General features: G+C 65.5%; 1 protein-coding gene across 2 annotated transcripts; it reads left to right on the forward strand.

Annotated features, from left to right (window-relative positions):
* Nucleotides 1–292: 292 nt before the first annotated feature.
* On the forward strand, nt 293–9,035 carry SEMA4A (semaphorin 4A). Of its 2 annotated transcripts, none has more exons than XM_027907070.1 (15): nt 293–449; nt 3,438–3,575; nt 4,568–4,725; nt 4,835–4,897; nt 4,995–5,093; nt 5,593–5,701; nt 5,808–5,924; nt 6,027–6,157; nt 6,564–6,733; nt 6,806–6,956; nt 7,199–7,388; nt 7,478–7,593; nt 7,679–7,842; nt 7,917–8,029; nt 8,388–9,035. In XM_027907070.1, the coding sequence occupies exons 2-15, from the start codon at nt 3,440–3,442 to the stop codon at nt 9,008–9,010; spliced, it is 2,340 nt and encodes a 779-aa protein (XP_027762871.1). In that variant the 5' UTR covers nt 293–449; nt 3,438–3,439; the 3' UTR covers nt 9,011–9,035. The 2 variants fall into 2 exon arrangements, with proteins under 2 accessions (XP_027762871.1, XP_027762872.1); XM_027907071.1 differs by lacking the exon at nt 293–449 and adding an exon at nt 1,819–1,894.
* Nucleotides 9,036–9,056: the final 21 nt, after the last annotated feature.

Genomic DNA, 9,056 nt, shown 5'->3' on the forward strand with positions numbered 1-9,056 from the left:
TTGAGGTGGGGATGCAGGGACTTGTTGCCGATAGCAGAGAGCAAAAAAAAACTTCACTGGGGTGAAGGGCCCCAATGTGGTTACGGTGGCATGGGAGTGTGTCAGGAGGGGGGTTGGACGGGACACCTGTGGGGGCAGAGGGGAGTCCCTGCTCCTCTTTCGGTGGAGGTATCAGTGGTGCGTGTGGGGTGATGAGGGGAGGTGCCCACACGTGTGCCGTGGGCATCCACTCTGCCCACGCGGGGCCGGGGGTCCGTCTGTCGGGACGTGCGTCGCTCTGTCGGGGCGGGGCGGGCTCGAGCCGCGCAGCCCCGTGTCCGTCCGTCTGTCGGGGTGTCCGCCGGTCTGTCGGTGCGGGGGGGCCGCTGCCGGCCGAGGTGCTGCCGTAGCCATGGCGACGTGAGCCGGATGCGGGGCCGGGGGATGCTGCTCCCGCCCGCCCGCCGCAGGTCGGTACCTCCGCACCGGGACCGGGGCCAGGGGCGGCCGGGAGGCCCGAGGGTGGCCAGGGGGGGCTCCGCCGGGGCGGGGGGACGAGCGGGGCGGGGGCAGTCGCCATAAAGGGGCTGGGCTTTGGGGACCCCCAGGGTTGGTGCTGCCAGACGGCGACAAAGGGGCTGAGATCCTGGCCCTGGAGAGAGCCCCCCGCACCCCCTCGCATCCCCCCCGACTCCCCCCCACCCTGCCCTCACACCCCTTCTACACTCCCCTTTCTGCCTCCCCCAGGTCCTGTGCACCCCTCCACACTTCCTCTACCCCCGACTCCTTCCTGTGCATCCTCCTCTCTCTTACCTGCAACCCCCCAGCTCTCCCCACCCTTTGTATCACTCCCCCATGAATCCTCTCCCATCTCCCCTCGCATCCTCATGCCCCAGATTCCTCCCCTTCATCTTCCCATGTCCCTAGTCCACCCCTCCTCCTCCTCCCTTGCTTTCCATCTCCCAAAACACACACACCCTGCTCTAGGTCTGAGAGGGGGGTGGATCAAAGGAACCTTCTCCAGGCTGAGCTGCCCCAGCCCCTTCTGGGTGTTGGGAGCATCCCTGCACCAGCCCCCACGCCACAGGAATACTCCTGGGAGGTGACATGGGCAGGGAATTGGAGACCAGCAGCAGAGAAGGGCCAAAGTCTTCCCTGCTGTGAGAAACCGAGGCACTGGGAATGTCTGGGTATCCAGGAGATCAGTGCCACCAGCTGCACAGCTGCCCCATGCTGTCACAGCTCCCCTTCCTGAGCACACAGGCTGGGCCTGGCTCCATCCCTGGCTACAGGGAATCCTCCGAGAGGAGATCCAAGCAGGGCTGAGATCCACAGAGCCACGGCCATGGTCAACCTTATAAGCATAAGGGTAAATTAACCACCCCAGTGTTGAGGGGCCCTTCGTGACACTTGCTCCCACGTGCCAAATCCCATAAGGGAGGCTGTAATGACAGTGACCACTGTGGCCAGGGGACCCAGAAAAGAGGAGGGACAGGGCTATGAAGGGATTCCAGCTCCCCACTCTACACAGAGTAGCCTTGAGGCTGCTCCTGCCTCACATCCTGTCAGCACTGTCAGCACTGGCTCGTGCTGGGGAACACTGGGAGAGCACTGGGTGTTTCCCCCAGACCCCTCCCCGAGCTTTCAGCCTTGCCAAAGAGCCTGTGCTCCCTTTCCCATCCCTCCTCCCCCTCTGCGGCCCCGATGGCTCCGGCCCAGGGCAAAACAATGTCCAAGGCTCCGTGCGGCCCCGTCCCTCAGCCAGCCCTTCGCCAAGTGGGAAATCCGGGGCAGAGTAACCTACTTTCTGCGCTCACAAGGAGCCTCTGTCCCAGCCAAGCAAGGTGGTGGGGACAGCACTGCCCTCCCGGGGCTCCGTGTCCCGGCGGGCCGGTGAGGGCACCGGGGGAGGCAGGTAAGGAGGCCCCCACAGGGCAGGATGCTCCTCAGCCTCGGCCAGACAGGGACATTGGGGTGCCTCAGGTGTGGCTGTGCTGTTCAGGGGACCCCAGGGGTTTGGCTTTGGTGGGTTTCTTGCTCACAGCCACCCCAGAGCAGCCTGGGGTGGAGGATGGAGACCCCAGAGAGGCAGGTTCCTGGGACAGCTGCAGGAGCTTTGTGGGGGAAATGCTTGGCCCCGGGGGGGGCTGTTTGGGGGGCCAATGCTTGGCCCCAAGGGGCTGTTTGTGGGAGCAATGTTCAGTTGTGGGAAGCTGTTTGTGGGGGTAATAGCCCCATGGGGCTGTTTGTGGGGGCGATGGATTCCTGGTCCCTGGGGTTGTTTATAGGGGTAATGCTGGGTCCTGGGGGGCTGTTTGTGGGGGTGATGCTTGACCCCAGGGGGCAGTCTGTGGGGAGCAATACTCGGGCCTGGGGGGCTGTTTGTGGGGGTGATGCTTGACCCCAGGGGTCAGTCTGTGGGGAGCAATACTCGGGCCTGGGGAGCTGTTTTTCAGGGTGATGCTCAGGCACGCTGTTGGTCCTCACAGCTCGCAGGAAAAATGCCATTTCTTTGCTCACCCCAAAGATTTCCCAGAAGTAGGAAGTGCCCAGGCATCTGGGCACCCCGTTTATGCCCTGCCACCCCGCTGGTCACCCGGCTGGAGGAGCGGGGCACCCCGAGTTCCCATCCCGGCTGCCTCCACCAGGCTTCGCTGCCGTCCCCGCGGGGGTGCGAGGCCGGGGAGGCGGGCGCAGGCACCCGCTGCCCCAACCTGCCGAGGCTCGTCCTCTTCCAGCAGGACTTTCAGGTTCCCGCAGTCCCGGCGGGGCCACGCGGGGCTGGGCTGGGCTACGGCGAGCCCAGCACGGGCCGGGCTGGTGGCCCCGCAGCGCGGCCACAACTTCAGCTGGACGTGGCATGGGCCCGCGGGGGTCCTGCGGCCGCAGCCCCCAGGGCTCAGGCTCCCCCCGGCTGCCGCTGCTCCAGGGGTGGAGGTGAGCGGCTCCGCTGGCGCCCACCGGAGAGGTAACGCTGCTCGCCGGGCACACACAGCGGCCACGAGCGAAGGGGGCCGGGGGGCTGCGAGGTTCTTGAGACGTGGCTCTTTCCCCACCGCTTCTGGCCCCAAGGGGGCTGCAGAAAGAGCTGCGGCGAGGAGGTACCCTGTGTACTCCCCGCTCCTTTTGGTGGACCCTCTGGCCAGTGATGGAGCTGGACAGGGGAGCCCCTGAGGGGGACGGGCACCGTGGGGCTCTGCGGGAGCGAAGGCCGGAGCATCCGGACACCCCTGGGCAGGAGCGCCGTGGGGCAAGGGGACATCTCTCTGGCTGTACTGGTGCTGCAGTGGGAAGTTCTCAGCCGTACTGGGGGGCCACTCGAGGCGCAGAGGTGCCCCCCCCCCCCCCCCACCATCCACCCCTTCTGTTCCGGGTGCTGCTTCCCCCGTCTTGTTTCCGCTGGTTTGAGGTGACGCGCAGCCCAGCAGCGCGTTCCCTCAGCCTCTCCCTCCCCGCAGGGATGGTGCTGGGACCCTCTCGGGGCACATCCCTGCCGCCCCCCGCCATGCCCGCCGCCCTCCGCCTGCTCTGCGGGGTGGTGGTGCCTGCTGCCCTGCTCTGCGCCGAGCCCCTGCCCCGCATCGCCTTCCCCAGCGGTGAGTGGGGCACCGGGGAGCGGGGGGGGAGAGCCGGGAGGGGCTGGCACAGCTGGGGAGGGGGGACACACACCACTGGCCCCGGAGAGTGTCCGTCCGCAGGGTTGAGTATCCAGCATCAGGAGCCGTGGGCTGCTCCCCATCGCAGCCTCATCACCCCTCTCCTCAGCCTCGCGTGGGGCCGGGGACTGTGCCAGTGGCCACGGGGGATGCAGTGGGTGAGGGGACCAGACGAGGCTGGTTGGCACCCCAGCAACTGTGGGAGCGGGAGCTGGGGACTCACCCCGGGGTGCCAGACCCAGCAGAGCCATTTTGTCACTCGCTTGGGCGCTCGGGGTCTGCTCAGGGTCACCCTGCGCAGAGGAAAAGGTGCCTCTGGAAGGGACAAGGCTCAGTGTGTCCAGCTGAAAGGCAGGTGGCCAAGCAGGGGTTTGGGGGGGTGGGGGTGTGGGGGGATGGCTGGGCAGCAGGAGGGTCTGTGCCCCATGGCGGGGCCGTGCCCTTCCAGCTGTCACTTCCCATTTCCCACGCAGCCATGACCAGAATTGCAAAACTCCCTCGTTCTGGTGCCTGGTGGGGGCAAATGAGAAGATGCAGTCCTTGTCTGTGCCTGGGGGCACCCAGGGGGCTTGTGACCCCAGCCCAAGCTGGCACCCCAGGACAGTGCATCCCCCAAATGGAGCACTGCCCCTTGGCCTTGGTCCCAAAGCATCACAGGCACAGCTTGGGGGTGAAAATGCCCCCCATTTCTGAGGTCTGGGACATCCAGCTCTTGCAGCAGGACCTGGAAGGAGCAGGGGGCAGTGGGGACCTGGACAGGGAAGCGGAGACTGTGATGTGGGAGCTGTGGGGCAAGCACTGCACCCCATTTCCTGCCTTTGGGGCAACACAGCCCATGGTGGCAGCTGCTACCACATCCGCCCGGGGGGGTGGTGTCTGTGGGAGGTGTGTGTGTGTCCCCTGGTCACCAGCACCCCCTTTGCTCCTGCCAGAGGACCCGCGACGGACCCTCACCCACTTCAGCCAGGACAACGTGTCTCACTACGACATCTTCCTCCTGGATGAGGGCGAGGAGGAGCTGTATGTGGGGGCGCGTGACCACGTGCTGGCCCTCGCCGTCGGCCCTGGCAGTGTCCATGCGAGAGCCTCGGTGAGCAGCTGCCACTTTTGGGGAAGTGGCGGGGGGTTCCCCTCCTCCCTCAGTTCCCCTCCTGGGGTCTGGGCTCAACAGCCCAGGACCATTTCCCTTCCCTTTGCAGATAGTGTGGGGACCCACGGCTGAGAAAACCTCTGAGTGTGCTTTTAAGAAGAAGAGCCAAGAGGTGAGATGGCCCTGGGGGGGGGGGGGGGGGGGGCTCAGGGGGTCCCACAGAGCTGCTGGGGTGCTCAGCCAGAGCTACTCTGCTCTTCCCCCCCTAGACCGAGTGCTTCAACTTCATCCGAGTCCTGGTGGCCCTGAACCAGACCCACCTCTACGTGTGTGGGACCTACGCCTTCAGCCCTGCGTGCACCTACATCGTGAGTGTCCCCCCAGGACAGGGCACGGGGGGCTCTCTGGGCAGGTTGTGGTGTTGCTGTGGGGACCCACAAAACACAGCCCCAGGAGTGAATTACACCACGAGGTGTCATCAGGATGGGGGGTGCTGGGTGTCCCCCCACAAGGGGCATCTTTGTGCTCCATAAAGGAGCACCCAGTGATTCTCACTCAGCTGCCAGTGACTCTTCCCCTGACAGGGAAACCCTGATTTTGGGTCCTAGTCCCCTCAGGTGACCCCAGGCTCCTCATCCCTGCCTCAGTTTCCTCCTTGCTGAGGATGTGATGGGGACCACCACTCCCCAGCAGGAAAGTGAGGAAAGGTGACAGGAGCTGGGTACCCCCCGTTGGCCCCCCATCATCATCCCTGCACACACCTTGAAGACACAGGCCACCCCATGTCTGCAAGGGATTCCACATCCATTGCCTGAAGATTTGGGGTTATTCTCGCTCCTTTGGCTGATTTTTCTCCCCTTCCCACAGCACCTGGAGAACTTCACGCTGGTGCCCAGCGGCAGAGGACAACCCTTCCTGGACGGGAAGGGCCAGTGCCCCTTCGACCCCCAGCACAACTACACGGCCCTGCTGGTGGGTGAGTACGGGGCCAGTGGCCCCACGGGTGGGCTCCCACCCCGGGATGGAGCAGAGGGTGAGGGTGTCCCCAGCGTGGCTCACCCCCCTGCCCTGTCCCCGAGCAGATGGTGAGCTCTACGCTGGCACCATGAACAACTTCCAGGGCAACGAGCCCATCATCTCCCGCTCGCTGGGCACCCGCACCCTGCTCAAGACAGACGCCTTCCTGCGCTGGCTCTCGGGTGAGCAGAGGGACGGTCCTGGGAAGGACACCCCTGTGCCAGGGGTGCCTGCAGCCCCCTCAGCCCTAGCTCCTCACCCACCTGCCCTGGCTGTGCCCATAGACGACGCTGCCTTCGTGGCCTCCTTCAGCATCCCTGGGGACGACAAGGTCTACTTCTTCTTTGAGGAGACGGCCGAAGAGTTCGACTTCTTCGAGCGGCTCCTGGTGCCGAGGGTGGCCCGTGTCTGCAAGGTGTGACAGCAGGGGACGGTGGCAGAGGACAATGGGGACAGAGAGATGGGGGATGGTTATGTTGGGGGAAAATGGCAGGGGACAATGATGAGGGGTGATGGTGGTGAACGATAGGGGACAATGACAAGGGACAATGATGAGGGGTGATGGTGGGGAGCGATGGGGGCACAGTGATGGGCATGATGACAGGAGACAATGGCATGGACAGTGATGGAGATGATGATGACGATGGGGGACAATCGTTAGACAGTGATGGGAGATCATAATGATGACAAGGAACCATGGAGGGTACAGTGATGGGGGATGATGACAAGGGATGAAGACAGCAGACAGTGATGGGGGACGATGACAGGGGATAAATGGGGGTGCCCAACTCCCATTGCTGAGCACCCTCTGACCCCCACAGAGTGATGTGGGGGGGGAAAAGGTGCTGCAGAAGAAGTGGACGACGTTCCTGAAGGCGCAGCTCGTGTGCTCCCAGCCCGGCCACTTCCCCTTCAACGTCATCCACCACGCCTTCGCCCTGCCCCGCCCTGGCGGCCGCGCCGACTTCTACGCCGTCTTCACCTCGCAGTGGTGAGTGCCCAGGGGTGTGACGGGTGCCCGGGCTCCTGCACCCTCCTGGTGCCCACCTGGATGTCCCCACAGGCAGGCGGGCGGGGAGGGCAGCGCCGCCGTCTGTGCCTACAGCCAGGAGGATCTGGAGAAGGTCTTCGAGGGCAAGTACAAGGAGCTGAACAAGGAGAGCTCCCGCTGGACTGTCTACAGCGGCCCTGACATGAGCCCCCGGCCTGGCAGCGTGAGTGCTGCCCACCCCGGCGGGCCAGACCCTCCCAGGGACAATGCTGGTCCCCAGGGGAAGGGGTTTGTCTGTCCCAGTTTGCCCAGTGTGCTCGCACTGCAAGCAGGATGGGAAAGGAGGAGAGTCCCTCTGCCCCCCACTGATGCTGGCACGGGGCGGTGTGGTGACACAGCGCACCCTCCCCTCCCGTGCCTCAGTTTCCCCTCGGTTTCAGAGCACCGACCCCTCTCTCCCTGCAGTGCTCCGTGGCTCCCTCCTCAGACAAAGCCCTCACCTTCATGAAAGACCATTTCCTGATGGATGAGAAGGTGTCACCCATCCAGGGGAGGCCGCTGCTGGTGAAGTCAGACGTCACCTACACGCGCATCGCTGTGGATGAGACTCGTGGCGTCTCAGGCACCACCTACCGCGTCCTGTTCCTGGCCACGGGTGGGTTCATGGTGGGGGGTGCACACAGGGCCACCCCCTGACCCTTCCCTTGGCCCCAAAGCCCTGGTGATGTCTCCTGTGCCCCACAGCCAAGGGTTACCTGCACAAGGCGGTGGAGCTGCCTGAGGGTCCCCACATCGTGGAGAGCATCCAGCTCTTCCAGACGCCGGAGCCGGTGAAGAACCTGCTGCTGTCCCCGGGGAAGGTAAGGAGTGGGAGCACCCAACAGCCACCCCAACCCTGGCGTGGGGGCTGGGGGGTGGCTCAGCCACACACCTCTGTCTCCACAGGGCACCCTCTACGTGGGCTACTCCGGAGGAGTCCTCCAGGTCCCACTGGCCAACTGCAGCCTGCACCGGAGCTGCGCCGAGTGCGTGCTGGCACGGGACCCCTACTGCGCCTGGCACAGCCCCCAGGGCTCCTGCCAGCCCACCCCCAGGGCCACTGAGGACAGGTGAGCGCCAGGATGAGGATGGGAAGGGGGTTGCGGAGGGGACTGGGATGCTGACCCCGCTCTCCCGGCTGCAGGAGCGCGTGGCTGCAGGACATCGAGACGGGGAGCCCGGCAGCCACCTGCCACCGAGGGAGGAGCGTGGCCATGCCCCGGGCCTGGGGGGGGCCAGAGGATCCCACCGTGCAGGGTTGAGTATGGGAGCGTGGCAGGGTGGGGCACATGGGGTGGGAGGGGACACAGAATGGGGTGGGGCACACAGGGTGGGATGGGGGCATTGGGGCAGGATGGGGCACATGGGGTTGGGATGGGGCACACAGGGTGGGATGGGACACACAGGGTAGGATGGGGCACACAGGGTGGGATGGGACACACGGGGTGGGATGGGGCACAGGGGTTTGGGATGGGGCACATGGGTTGGGATGGGGCACATGGGGTTGGGATGGGGCACACGGGATGGGATGAGGCCCACAGAGTGGGATGGGGCACATGGAGTGGGATGGGGCACACAAAGTGCTTTGCCTCATCCCACTTTTCAACACCCACAGTGCTCAACCCCCAGCCCAACGCTATCGTCCACCTGCCGTGCCCCTGCCACTCTGCACTGGCCACCTACAGCTGGCAGCAGCCCAGCAGTGCCCGGGAGGACGCGGTGCTGCTGCCGAACCACACGCTGGTGGTCATCATGCAGCCGGAGACCGCCGGCGTCTACAAGTGCCAGGCCACGGAGAACGGCTACACCTGGACCGTGGCTCACTATCAGCTCCGGGGCTCTGCCGGGGCGGCCCTGGGGGACGGGTTGGACGAGGAGGAGCTGGCCTGGGGGTCCTCGGCCGTCGGCACCCCCGGCTCGTACTGGTCGCAGTTTGTGACGGTGACGGTGCTGCTGGTGGTGACGGTGACCGTGGCCGCCTGCCTGGTCCTGCTCGCCTACCGCGACCAGCTGAGGGCCCGCAGCAAGGTCCGGGGCTGCAGCGCTCCCCACAGCCCCCCGGCCCGCCACCGGGAGAAGGTGCCCCTCAACGGGGGCACCGGAGAGCCCCCGGTGCCCGGAGCGGCCGCTGAGGAGGAGGAGGAGGATGAAGGTTCCCAGGCTTGCTGCCTCCAGCTCGATGGGGACATCGACGTGGACAACAACCGGCTCCACGTGCCGGGGCAGGGCGCGGCGTGACACTGCCAGGGGACACGCTGGGGAGGGTGGGAGGGAGGGGGTGTGA

The sequence above is a fragment of the Empidonax traillii genome, unplaced genomic scaffold (assembly GCF_003031625.1).
Source record: "Empidonax traillii isolate 1590-97213 ecotype Southwest subspecies unplaced genomic scaffold, ASM303162v1 scaffold1397:size233085, whole genome shotgun sequence".
Taxonomy (NCBI): domain Eukaryota; kingdom Metazoa; phylum Chordata; class Aves; order Passeriformes; family Tyrannidae; genus Empidonax; species Empidonax traillii.

Bases quoted from the DNA above. Each gene is read 5' to 3' on its own strand.
- SEMA4A (XM_027907070.1), top strand. From the start codon at position 3,440: ATGGTGCTGGGACCCTCTCGGGGCACATCCCTGCCGCCCCCCGCCATG. The intron at 4,726-4,834 runs GTGAGCAGCTGC...TTCCCTTTGCAG, and splicing joins GTGTCCATGCGAGAGCCTCG to ATAGTGTGGGGACCCACGGC. The intron at 6,957-7,198 runs GTGAGTGCTGCC...CTCTCCCTGCAG, and splicing joins TGAGCCCCCGGCCTGGCAGC to TGCTCCGTGGCTCCCTCCTC.